Source organism: Jaculus jaculus, chromosome 13 (genome assembly GCF_020740685.1).
Source record: "Jaculus jaculus isolate mJacJac1 chromosome 13, mJacJac1.mat.Y.cur, whole genome shotgun sequence".
Classification (NCBI taxonomy): domain Eukaryota; kingdom Metazoa; phylum Chordata; class Mammalia; order Rodentia; family Dipodidae; genus Jaculus; species Jaculus jaculus.
In genome coordinates this window covers 23,627,839-23,639,283 of record NC_059114.1, presented here as the reverse complement: position 1 = coordinate 23,639,283, position 11,445 = coordinate 23,627,839, and the positions used below count along the sequence as shown (strand labels likewise).

At 45.4% G+C, this 11,445-nt stretch overlaps 1 protein-coding gene across 1 annotated transcript; it reads right to left on the bottom strand.

Moving 5' to 3' along the window:
- Positions 1-8,361: 8,361 nt before the first annotated feature.
- Positions 8,362-11,445, bottom strand: LOC123454131 (disintegrin and metalloproteinase domain-containing protein 1-like). Its single transcript, XM_045132372.1, is given in 4 exon segments — positions 8,362-9,488; positions 9,491-9,584; positions 9,587-11,386; positions 11,389-11,445. Coding segments are annotated over 4 exon segments (2,571 nt in total). The 3' UTR covers positions 8,362-8,868.

Genomic DNA, 11,445 nt, shown 5'->3' with positions numbered 1-11,445 from the left:
GTGAAGCACTCCCCCAGTCTCATCCAAAGCCCCCTGGGATTTCTGCAGAGAAGATGAGAAGGAGACAGAATGTCTCACCGAGGCCATCGTTGACATGACCCTACTGAATCTGTTGATGCTCTGGGGCCTGTGTCCATCAGCAGCAGCTCTCCCTGGCATACAGCCCCTCAGACCCAAGCATTATCCCTGATCTATGCTGGGTTCATGAATGAGAGTTACCTCCCATCTCTGAAAGACTGGCCTTCTGGCTGGGTCTCTCTGATATCTTTCAGACAGCTTCCATTTCTGGTGACTTCCTCTTTCAACATTAGTTCCCGTGCTCCAGCGCTAAGGTCCATTTGACATGATGAAGGGAAGTGTTGCAAAAGACTGCCAACTCTGTAATGCGGGACTGTCCCTTGTGAGAGGACACAAAGTCGCCACAACTTCCTCAATGGTGCCACACCAAACACCCCTCCCCCATCGCTCTCCCACCCTTCCTGTTGTCCGTTGCTCAGCTAATTCCAAATGTTCCAGATGGGAGTTGGAGGGAGGCTTGGAGATATCATTGGTGGGAATCTGTTCCCCATCTCCAATCTTCTAAAACCCTTACTCTGAACCCCAGGAACATCCTAACCAGGGTGATCTTTTCCACTCAGAGAGGCATGATAGATATGCGTGGAACTCGAAGGCCAATCTCTTGGATCAAGCCAGTGAGATGACTCACTTAGATGTGCCCATGACAGATGCCCTTAGGATAGCATCCAATGGAGAGGGTACAGTAGTCATTCAGAATTCAATTTCTGAAATATATAAATGCCTACTAGTGGCTCCTGTTGTGATTATTATAGTCATAATGCCTGCCTTCTCTAGAACTACACCCTCAGGGATAGCCTTGACACATTGGTACTCTCAGTGTTATAGTCCGCTCCATGTTGCTGGGACCAACATCCAACCAGACACAATTTATGGGAGGAAGGAATTTATTTCAGGCTTTTAGATCCAGGGGAAGTTCCATCAATACAGAAGAAGCCATCTCCCTGTCATAGATCCAAGCAGAGTGAGACAACCAAACAAACCAGCAAACACCAAATGCAGCCACCAAGTACAGCCAGAGCTCAAAAATTGCTCTCTATACACCTTTGGGCTAGAGTCAGATCTATACCCACTGACTTGCTCTCCACAGGCCGCTGGAGACTTAAACAGGAACCTTAGCCTTACTAACTCCCCTGAGTCTGTGGGGCCACACTTGTACATAATCCACATTCAAATTACCACACTATGTTTATGTGTGAGGTGGATATGTTTGTTTTCCTGTCAACGTCTTGCTGATGTAGCCCAACATAGCCTCAAACTTTCGATCTTTCTGTTATCCCTCCCATGTGCTAGGATTACAGGTGTGGCCATCATGTTCAACTGGATTATGTCTATGGAAGGCTGTGTATATATGTCCTACCTCCATGTGTTAGAGGATAATATACATATTTTCAGTAACAATTTCTGCTTGTTCATCCTGACCCTGCCACTTCCACTTCTGGGGTACAAGAATGCTTGTCCATGAGTAGCAAACAAGAATTATTTTGAGTAGAAATGACTCCTGGGTGTGAATGGTACAGTGGCTCATCTGTTGTAAGTTGTATTTGCTGGCTTGTGTCTGCCTCTTCAGTAGCTGATTAATGTATGTGTATGGTCTCCTAGTATACATGCCTACTCTTACACTTTGTGGCCTTCAGCCCCTGCAAATGAACTCCAGACCCATGTGCCACCCTCTGCATCTGTGAGTTCTGGGGAATTGAACCTGGGTCCTTTGGCTTCACAAGCAAGCACCTTAACCACTAAGCTATCTCACCACCCTATCTTTTGGTTTTTTTGAGGTAGGGTCTTGCTCGAGGCCAGGCTGACTTGGAATTCACTCTGTAGCCTATGCCTCCTGAGTGTTAGGATTAAAAGCATGTACCACCATAACCAGCCCTAATTTCTTCTTGCCTCATATTTCATTGGGGAAAAAAAATAGAAGCAATCAAAAGATCCCTTCCGGGACTTCCGGTTAAGATGGCGGCATAGGTACCACGCCAAAGCAGCCTAGGGGGGAAAAAGACCAAAAAGCTCAGCAAAATACACACTTTTACTAAAAAGTGAGGTGTATAGGAAATTGAGGCGGCAGCGGAGAAGTAGAAGAGTTATAGAGCATCCAGAGCCTGCACAGGCGGGAAAAGCGGCCCCAGCAGCTCGGCCAACCACCACAGCCGGGGCGCAGCAGAAAGCCGCCAGAATCTCGGCTCGAGCCGCAGGAAAAGCCAGGTGCGGGATTTTCCCCTCGCACCGCGCTCTCCACAACTCGGGAAAAGTGAGGGGAGAGCGGCAGCGAGCAGCGGAGGAGCAGACCAGACCACGAGGTAGAAGAACACGTGGAGCATCGAGACAACCAGAGCAGCCGCGGCTCCCTCCCCTCCCCCACCGCCTGAACCCAGCTCCAGCGAACACAGCAGCGGCCCGGGACCCGGCCACGCCAACTTGGGCTGACAGCGGGACCCAAGCAGGAGCAGAGTTCAGAGGCCACTTCTCCAGCCCTTCATATCTTCTTTTATTCATACTTTAAGTTGTCATTGTCTTACTACATGAGGCTGAGGCCCATATCTTTCCATTTTTGTACACTAGCATTTCTCTGTGTAAATTCCTCATAATTTACTAAATCTTTTATTTTTCTAGTATTTTATTGAAAACACTTACTCTATGCCTTTGGAGTGAAATTCTTCTCCTTCTACTATGCCCTGAATTCTTGTTTGATCTTTTCATAGTGTCCCAAATATCTTGAAATTCCCATTCATACTTTCCTATTAGTTTGTCTTTCTGTTTGTTGGACTGTATTAGGTCTGCCACCTGGTCTTCTAGCTTAGATCTTCTGTCCTCTCCTTCATCCATTCTACTGGTGAGATTTTCTACAGAGTTTTTTATTTCATTAACTGTGTTCTTCATTGCTAGTAATTCTGACTGGTTTTTCTTTATTATTTCCATTTCCTTATTTATGTCTAGTATTGATCTCTTTATTTCATTAAATTGGTGTCCTGTGTCTTCTTTGATTCCTTTGATTTACTCTTTGACTTCTTTGAGCATATCTGTAATCATTCTTTTGAAATCTTTCTCAGGCAGTTCCTCTAACTCATTTTCACTGGAGGTCATTTCTGATGCATTAATACTTTTTGGTGAATTTATATTGTCTTTATTTTTGGTGTTTCTTGTGTTATAGTGTATATATTTTTTACACCTTGGATTCATTTAATGCTTGGACTTTCTAGTTAGCTGCAGTATTATTAGATGTATCAATCAATCTGATATTATCTATCTTCAGGGTAGGAACTTAAAGTGCTAGGTGGCTCTCAATACTCTCAGAGTATCTACAAAAGTTACCCTAGAAGTTGGGTTTGCCTGCTATGAGAGTATTCAAGTAGACTGAGTGGAACAATATATGGGCAGATTCTAAAATTTAAGTAAACAATGTGCACTTTCAATGAAAAACAGCACAGAGTATTTATGCAAGAGTAAATATTATGATTATGACAACCAGATCCTCTAACAATATCACTGTCCTTTAGGGTGTGTGGTGCCCACACCCTTAATCCTGTCAATAAGGAGGTTAAGATTTCTGGTCTGTTGAGGGTTCCAAGCCAGCTTGTGACCAAGTGAGACCCTTCCCTAATGTACAACAGAAGAGGAAGCAAAGCCACTATAAATCAAGAAGCAACAAATAACAAGCCCAAAAGATAGCTTATTTAAGAATGGCAAATCCAACCATCCATCAGATTTAACATATAATTTATCCTGATATGGAAGGTGCAATTAGCACTTCTGGTTCAGGCCTATATACCAGGCTTATTTGGTGGGTACTGACTTGGTGTGATCCCAGTTACCTTTTGGGATGATTTTGGTCTCAGTTATGCTACACTCTTGTTTGGGTCCCTCTTTGGTGCACTGTGGGTTCAAGTATTCAAGTAGGCTGGTTGTTGCTCTGGTCACTGGTGCTGGGTGCTATGAGCTCCCTTCCCCAGGTCTCTGGTGTTTGCTGGAGCTTGGGCTGGTGGTGGGAGAGGGAAGGCTGTAGATGGTGGTTCTAGTTCTCCTGCTGGTCCATGCGATCCTCTGCCTTGTGATCTGTTCCTCTGTTGTTCACCGTGTTCTCCTTTCATGTTTCTTGAGTTTGTGAAGAGCACTGGTGTGAGTGGAAAATCCCCTCACTTGGCTTTTCCTGTGACTCAAGCTAAGCCTCGCAGCTGTGGCCCCGGGGACCTGGTGCGGCCACTGCTAGAGCCACTTCTGCCTGCCTCTGTGGGCTCTGGATGCTCTGGATCGCTCCTACTTCTGCCTGCCTCTGTGGGCTCTGGATGCTCTGCATCTCTCCTACTTCTTTGCTGCCATTGGTAATTTTTTTTTTTTTCCTCTTTCAAGGTAGGGTCTCACTCTGGCCCAGGCTGACCTGGAATTCACTCTGTAGTCTCAGGGTGGCCTCGAACTCTCGGTGATCCTCCTACCTCTGCTCCCAAGTGCTGGGATTAAAGGCGTGCACCACCTCGCCCAGCTGGTAATTTCTTATACACCTCACTTTTTAGTAGGACAGTGTATTTTGCTGTTGTTTTTTTTTCTTTTTGGCTTTTTCTCCCCTAGACTGCTTTGGTGTGGTTCCTTCACTGCCATCTTAACCAGAAGTCTAAATCTTTTATTTTTGGCAAGACTGTAAACAGTGATGCTATGGACATTACTAATAATGTGTATAGTAGTTGCACATGATTCCTAGGGCATATATATGAAAACAGAATGCTAGCTCATGGTGTACGCAAAGTGCAAATTTTACTGGAATATAACAAACTATTTCAAAATAAAATGCCAGTTGACTCCCTAAAACAGCGTAAATATGTCTATTGCTGTACATTCTCAGTGCTTGGTGTTGTAAGTCAAGCTTGGCGTTTTGTCAAGCTAGTGGTATGTATGATGTACATACATTGCAATTATTTGAGTTCTAATGAGGATAAACACCTTGTGGTGGTTTGATTCAGGTTTCTTGATCCCCAGCTGGTGGCAATTTGGAATTGGAACCTTGTTGAAGGAGGAGTGGTTTTGGGGGCAGGCTTATGGGTGTTATAGCTAGATTCCCCTTGCCATGTTTGATACACTCTCCTGCTACTGTTGTCCACCTAATGTTGACCAGGAGGTGATGTCCAGCCTCTGCTCATACCATGTTTTCCCCTGCCGTCAGGAGTTTCTTCTTGAGTCTGTAAGCCAAAATAAACCCTTTCCTCCTACAAGTTGCTTTTGATCTGGGGCTTTCTGCCAGCACCATAAAGCTGACCACAACATACCTTTATACTCATAAAGGGTTAAGGAGATGGCTCAGCAGCTAAAGGTGCTTGCTAGTTTTGTGATTTGAAATCAGTTATGTAAGACAGCTCTCAAAACACATTTGTCTCCTCAGTTCTGGACCCAATCACCTGCCTGCTTAGCAGGCATCTCCTACAAAACATGTCCCATGTCTGTGCTTACCCATCTCCATCCCAATAAATGGCAACTTCATTCTCACAGATGCTCAGGGAACAGCCACTGGAGTCTGTCTTCTTTGCTGCCTTTCTCTTACATTCTGCATCTGCTCTGTCAGAGAATCCTTTTTGTTTGTGAAGTACTGTAATAGTGTACGGTATTAAAATATACCTAGGTTCTAGAGTCTTCTAGCCACTTCAACTACCCTACTAAAACTTTAGTGTCTCTACTTGACAAATCAGAGCAAGAGTTTCTGGGCTGGGGAGATGGCACAGTGGCCACAGGCGCTTGCTTCCAAAGCTTGTGGTCCCATGTTCAATTCCTCTGTACCCACATAAGCTAGATGCACAAAGTGGCACATGTGTCTGGAGTTCGTTTGCAGTGGCAAGAGGACCTATAATGACCACTCTCTTTTTCTATTTCCAAATAAATAAATAAAAAGAGTTGCTAACAGTTGTCTGCATTTGCAAGTAATTTCTTACCTTATTTGGTTTATTTATTTAGGTTTTTTTAAGGTAGGGTCTCACTCTAGTCCAGACTGACCTGGAATTCTCTATGTAATCTCAGGCTGGATTTGAACGTACAGGCAACCCTCTTGCATCGGCCTCCCAAGTGCAGGAGTTTCAGGCATGAGCTCCCACACCCAGATATTATTTTATGATTTTTGCAGGTCTGGGTGGAGACAGAACCTAGGACCTTGAACATGCTAGGGAATCACCCCAACACTGAACTACATTCCCAGCTACTTGTCCATCTTAAAAGTTTTACCAATAACTACACAATGCAATCAATTCTTCATGGAACTCAGCATCACTGAGAATAGAAGTTAAAAAGTCAGATTTATCAAATGCTCTCCTATTTACTGAAAGAAAGGGCTCATGAGACAGCAGAGACTATAGGTTGGCTAGGCTGAACCATAGGGACATATTCCACTCTATCTTTGTCTGTCTCATGTACTTTATGGGGTTTTATAGGGCAGTTGAGAAGATTGAGGCAATGAATGTAAAGCTTGTTTCTCATACAGATAATACAGGACGCAACAGGCTGAGGGAGGGGGACTGCCATTAGTTCAGGGCCAGCCTGGACTATAGAGTGAGTTCCATGTCAGTTTGACTAGAGTGAGAACCTGCCTTAAAAAGAAAACAGAGCCGGGCGTGGTGGCACACACCTTTAATCCCAGCACTCGGGAGGCAGAGGTAGGAGGATCGCCATGAGTTCAAGGCCACCCTGAGACTACAGAGTTAATTCCAGGTCAGCCTGGATCAGAGTGAGACCCTACCTCGGAAAAAAAAAAAAAAAAAAAAAGAAAGAAAGAAAAGAGAGCTTAAAAATAAATAAAACAGCCAGGCTTGGTGGCCCATGCCTTTAATCCCAGCACTTGGGAGGCAGAGGTAGGAGGACTGCTGTAAGTTTAAGGCCAACCCTAAGACTACATAGTGAAGTGAATTTCAGGTCAGCCTAGGCTAGTGTGAGCCCCTACCTAAAAAAATAAAAATAAAAATAAAAAAGGCTGGAGAGATGGCTTAGCAGTTAAGGTGCTTTCCTGCAAAGCCAAAGGACCCAGGTTTGACTCCCCAGGACCATAAGCCAGATACACATGGTGGCGCATGTGTCTGGAGTTTATTTGTAGCAGCTGAAGATCCTGATACACTGATTCTCTCTATATATGTGCCTCTTTGTCTCTCTCTCAAATAAAATAACATTTTTAAAAAAATTTTTATTTATTTATTTGAGAGCGACAGACACAGAAAGACAGATAGAGGGAGAGAGAGAATGGGCGCGCCAGATCTTCCAGCCTCTGCAAACGAACTCCAGACACGTGCGCCCCCTTGTGCATCTGGCTAACGTGGGACCTGGGGAACCAAGCCTCGAACCGGGGTCCTTAGGCTTCACAGGCAAGTGCTTAACCGTTAAGCCATCTCTCCAGCCCTAAAATAACATTTTTTTTTAAAAAAAAGGAAAAGATTTTTCAAAAATAGGGCCAAGCATGGTGGTGCATGCCTTTCATCACAGTATTTGGGAGGCAGAGGTAGAAAGATCACTATGAGTTTGAGGCCATCCTGAGACTACACAGTGAATTCCAGGTCAGCCTAGGCTAGACTGAAACCTTATCTTGGGGGGAAAAAATAGGGCTGGAGAGATGGCTCTGATGTAAAGCACCTGCCTGCAAAGCCTAGTGACCTGAGTTCAATTCCCAGTACCCACTTAAAGCAGTTACACAAAGTGGCACATGTATCTAGATGCCCTGGCATGCCCATTCTCTTTGTCTCTCTCATCTCTCTCTCCCCCTCAATCTCTCTGCTTGCAAATAAAAAATATTTTAAAAAAAATAAGACAATGAGATGGGCATGGTGGCACATGTCTTTAATCCCAGCACTTGGGAGGCAGAGGTAGGAGGATTGCCACGAGTTCAAGGCCACCCTGAGACTACATAATGAATTCCAGGTCAGCCTGGGCTAGAGTGAGGCCCTACCTCAAAAAAAAAAAAAAAAAAATCATTGAATGTTAAGGACTTAACACAGTGTCTGGCAGAGAAAAAATAACATAATACAATTGGCTGTTTTCAGAAAGATAACCATTATCTTAAAGTTGCTACATATACAAAATAATCAAATTCAGCAGAAAAACTGAGAAAGCAAAGGGAAAAAGTGAGTGTTTCAGACATTAATTCAGCAAGGGTCTCCTTGCCTAGGCTGCTTTCATTTCCCCAGCCACTAGGGCTCAGTGTGTAAGGCTGAGCCCTTTTCAGAAAGCCCCAAAGGATCCCAAAGTAATAATCTGACTGGAATCTGGAATGATAATTCATATGAAAAAAACATGCCTTTTATTTATATTTATTTTACATGACCTCTATTTTATAAACAGAAACTGGCAGGGCAATTTAGAATACTGCAATTACATTAAAACAGTCATAAGAGAACAGCTATCACTGAGGTCTAATCCATTATGATAAGTGATGCAGATGGAATCACATGTAGGCTCTGAAAGACCATTTCTAAGTGATTTCAAACTGGCCCTGTTACGCAAGACATCGATAGCAGTGATACACAAGAACTTAAATTGATTCAGGAAATGTGAAAAATATAGCATATTATATGTTATTTTACATATGGAAATAGAATCAACATACTAAATGAGTGCTGAAAGTAGGATAATCCCATCTCTCCCATTAATGTGGTAGAGTCCAGCCAGAGCCACTGCAGATATCCTTTCTCTCTTCCAATTTGCTTCCCTGTACTTTTCATTTCCACAATGCCTGAATGTTTATGGCTTCATCCTCCACTAAGTTTCTGCCTTTGATTTTTCACGTTCCTCATCTGCATCCTCTTTTGGCTCTCCTGTGGCCTTTGATGATAGAACCTGTTAAAGTGGTAGAGGTGGAGGGGCTGCCCCAGGTGGTGGGGGGGCCGCTTCAGCTGGAGGAGCAGCTGCTGCTGGTGGGGCCCCTTCTGGAAGTGGGGCACCTGCTAGTGTTTGGACTGCCTCAGGTGGTGGAGCACCTTCAGGAGGTGGGGCTCCTTCTGGAGGTGGAGCTCTTTCAGGTGGTTGTTCCTCTGATAGACTCACCTCTGATGGGATTTCTGAGGAATCTTCTGAATCCTGATAATGGAGTTGCCACCACTGCCTGTATTTATACCAGAGGCAGGCAATTAGCATTAGACCACACAATAACTGGACAAGACATATAGGGACAATAATTATTATTACTTTCATATTTGTATCGTCACTCTTGGGGCCAACACGATGAATTGGACTTACAGTAAAATTTTCATCAAGTGGCTTGCCAACAGGGCCACTATCCACGCTACCCCCCCCCCCATTTCCTGGTTTTTTGCAGTCAGGAGGGGCAAAGCCTTCATCACAATGACAGTGCTGGAGATTGTTGCACACTCCTTTCCCATGACACATGCCCTGTGGTTCACAGTCGTACTGGGCCACAGTGTAATCAGTGCACGTGTTACCCATGCAGACCTTGTTGGGGCGCAGTAAGTGCCATTCTGCACATCCCCATAGTCAGGAATGTCAACAGTATTATAGGCATCCATGCTCCAGCACCAGTCATCTTCATAACTTCATAACTGATCTGGATTAGCGTGTGTTGGGGTTTGACTGGGGGCAAGTAGGCAACACCAGTACATATGAGCTTTCCACAAAACACATTGTCGTCTGCACACACAACATACTCTGAGTTATTCCCAGTGCCGTGGCCACAGTTCTCAAACCGGTTTCGTTTGGTGTTTATGGAAATGTAACATTCTTCAGGGGCAGATCTTGCAGGAAACCCATATATTTTGGAGCACTGTTTATCAGGGTTCTTACACTGGCCCCCAGAACAGTAGTAGATTCTGTCACACAATGTGCCATCTTGCTTGTAGCTGTCGGCAGGACACTCTCGAAAGCTACCATTACAATACTCTGGGAGGTCACACTCATCCTGAACAGGACGACGTAACACCCCTTTCCTTTTGAAATCACACCTATGGCAGCAGAGTCCATCACTACAGCGCGCAGACGTCTTCAGCTGACATGTGGGTTCACAGCATGGGTGATCATCACAAGCGGAGCCACAGTCACACTGCTCCGGTGGCTCCACCACCCCATTTCCACATCGGGCATCCCTGCGCTGGCGGCTTGGGCGCCACGGTCTGTTCAATAGGCAGGCCCCTCTGTGCTCGTGAAGGAAATGGTAGTAGAAGTCGGAGCTGCAGTTGCTGAAGCCACTGTGTTTAGTGATATTTGCGTGCATGAGGCAGAAGCGCCTCTCTTCACAAGTGCAGGCCTCGTGGTCGTGCTGAATACCCAGGTTGTGCCCAAGCTCATGGGCCATGAGCGCGGCAAACAGGAGGACATCTTCGTGATGGAAGGACTCGACGGCCGCCGCAAATCCACTGGAGCAGGCACCGTTGACAAACGCCTGGCCTGTGTCCTCTCCAGGATGATGCCCAACAATCATGTGGGCAACATCGTGCCTCACACGGTGGAGGAGCTTCTCTTGCCTCCAGTGGTTGAAATTCCTGAGTGTCACTCGCAGGTCCACTGGGACCTCTATCAGGTCCCCCTCGGTCCAGATTTCCAATCCCGCCAGCACCACCTCCGTGTTGATGGCCCTGGTGAAGCTGTTGACCAGGGCAATGATGTCCACCACTGCCCGCACGGTCTCACTGATGTTACTGCCCCACATCCGGAACCTCTGGTTGTTGACCACGACAAACATCTCCACATACTTGGTGTGTGACCACAAGAAAGAGGTCTCCTGCACATGTTGAGGCTTCCTGCTCCTTTGCCGCTGCCTGGCGTCCCCTTGGCTGTTTTTGGACGTGACACTGCAGGAGATTCGACCTTGGTGTGCCATGGTGTACAGAACATGTTCAAACCGTTCAGAAGAGACCATGGGCTCGATGCCATAGGATGTTTCCTCCTTAACCAGGACGCCCCTGAGGCCTGAGCAGGTGTCGACAGAAACAAAGGAACCGGGCACTCCTTCTATGTAGCCTTCATAGTGGCAGTCATGCAAGCTGAAAGGCATCTCTTGCCGCAGGCTACCATTGTGGTAACTGTAGACTGGAAAGTTATCCACAGAATAGCCTCTCTTCACCTTCAGGTGTACCAGCTGCTTCTGGCCTTGCATAAACAGCATATAAGATTCTTTTCCCACTGGGTTATCCCTTTCTTGGACTGTTAGCCTCTTAGGAATAATGATTTCATACAAAGAGTAATATACTGATCCAAGGTGACAGTACATGCTCAGCAGAAAAATCAATAGCATCAAGATTTCTAATCTGACACATGAATAACTTGGCACTACCCCTAGCCTCATGTTCCATTTCTGGGAAAACCAAATCTGAGATGTCATCTTAGCCTCTCCTATGGCTACCTATTTGCCTTGTCTTTAGAGATAGCAGGATAGATAGAGGCTTTCAATAATGCAGCTACTGACAT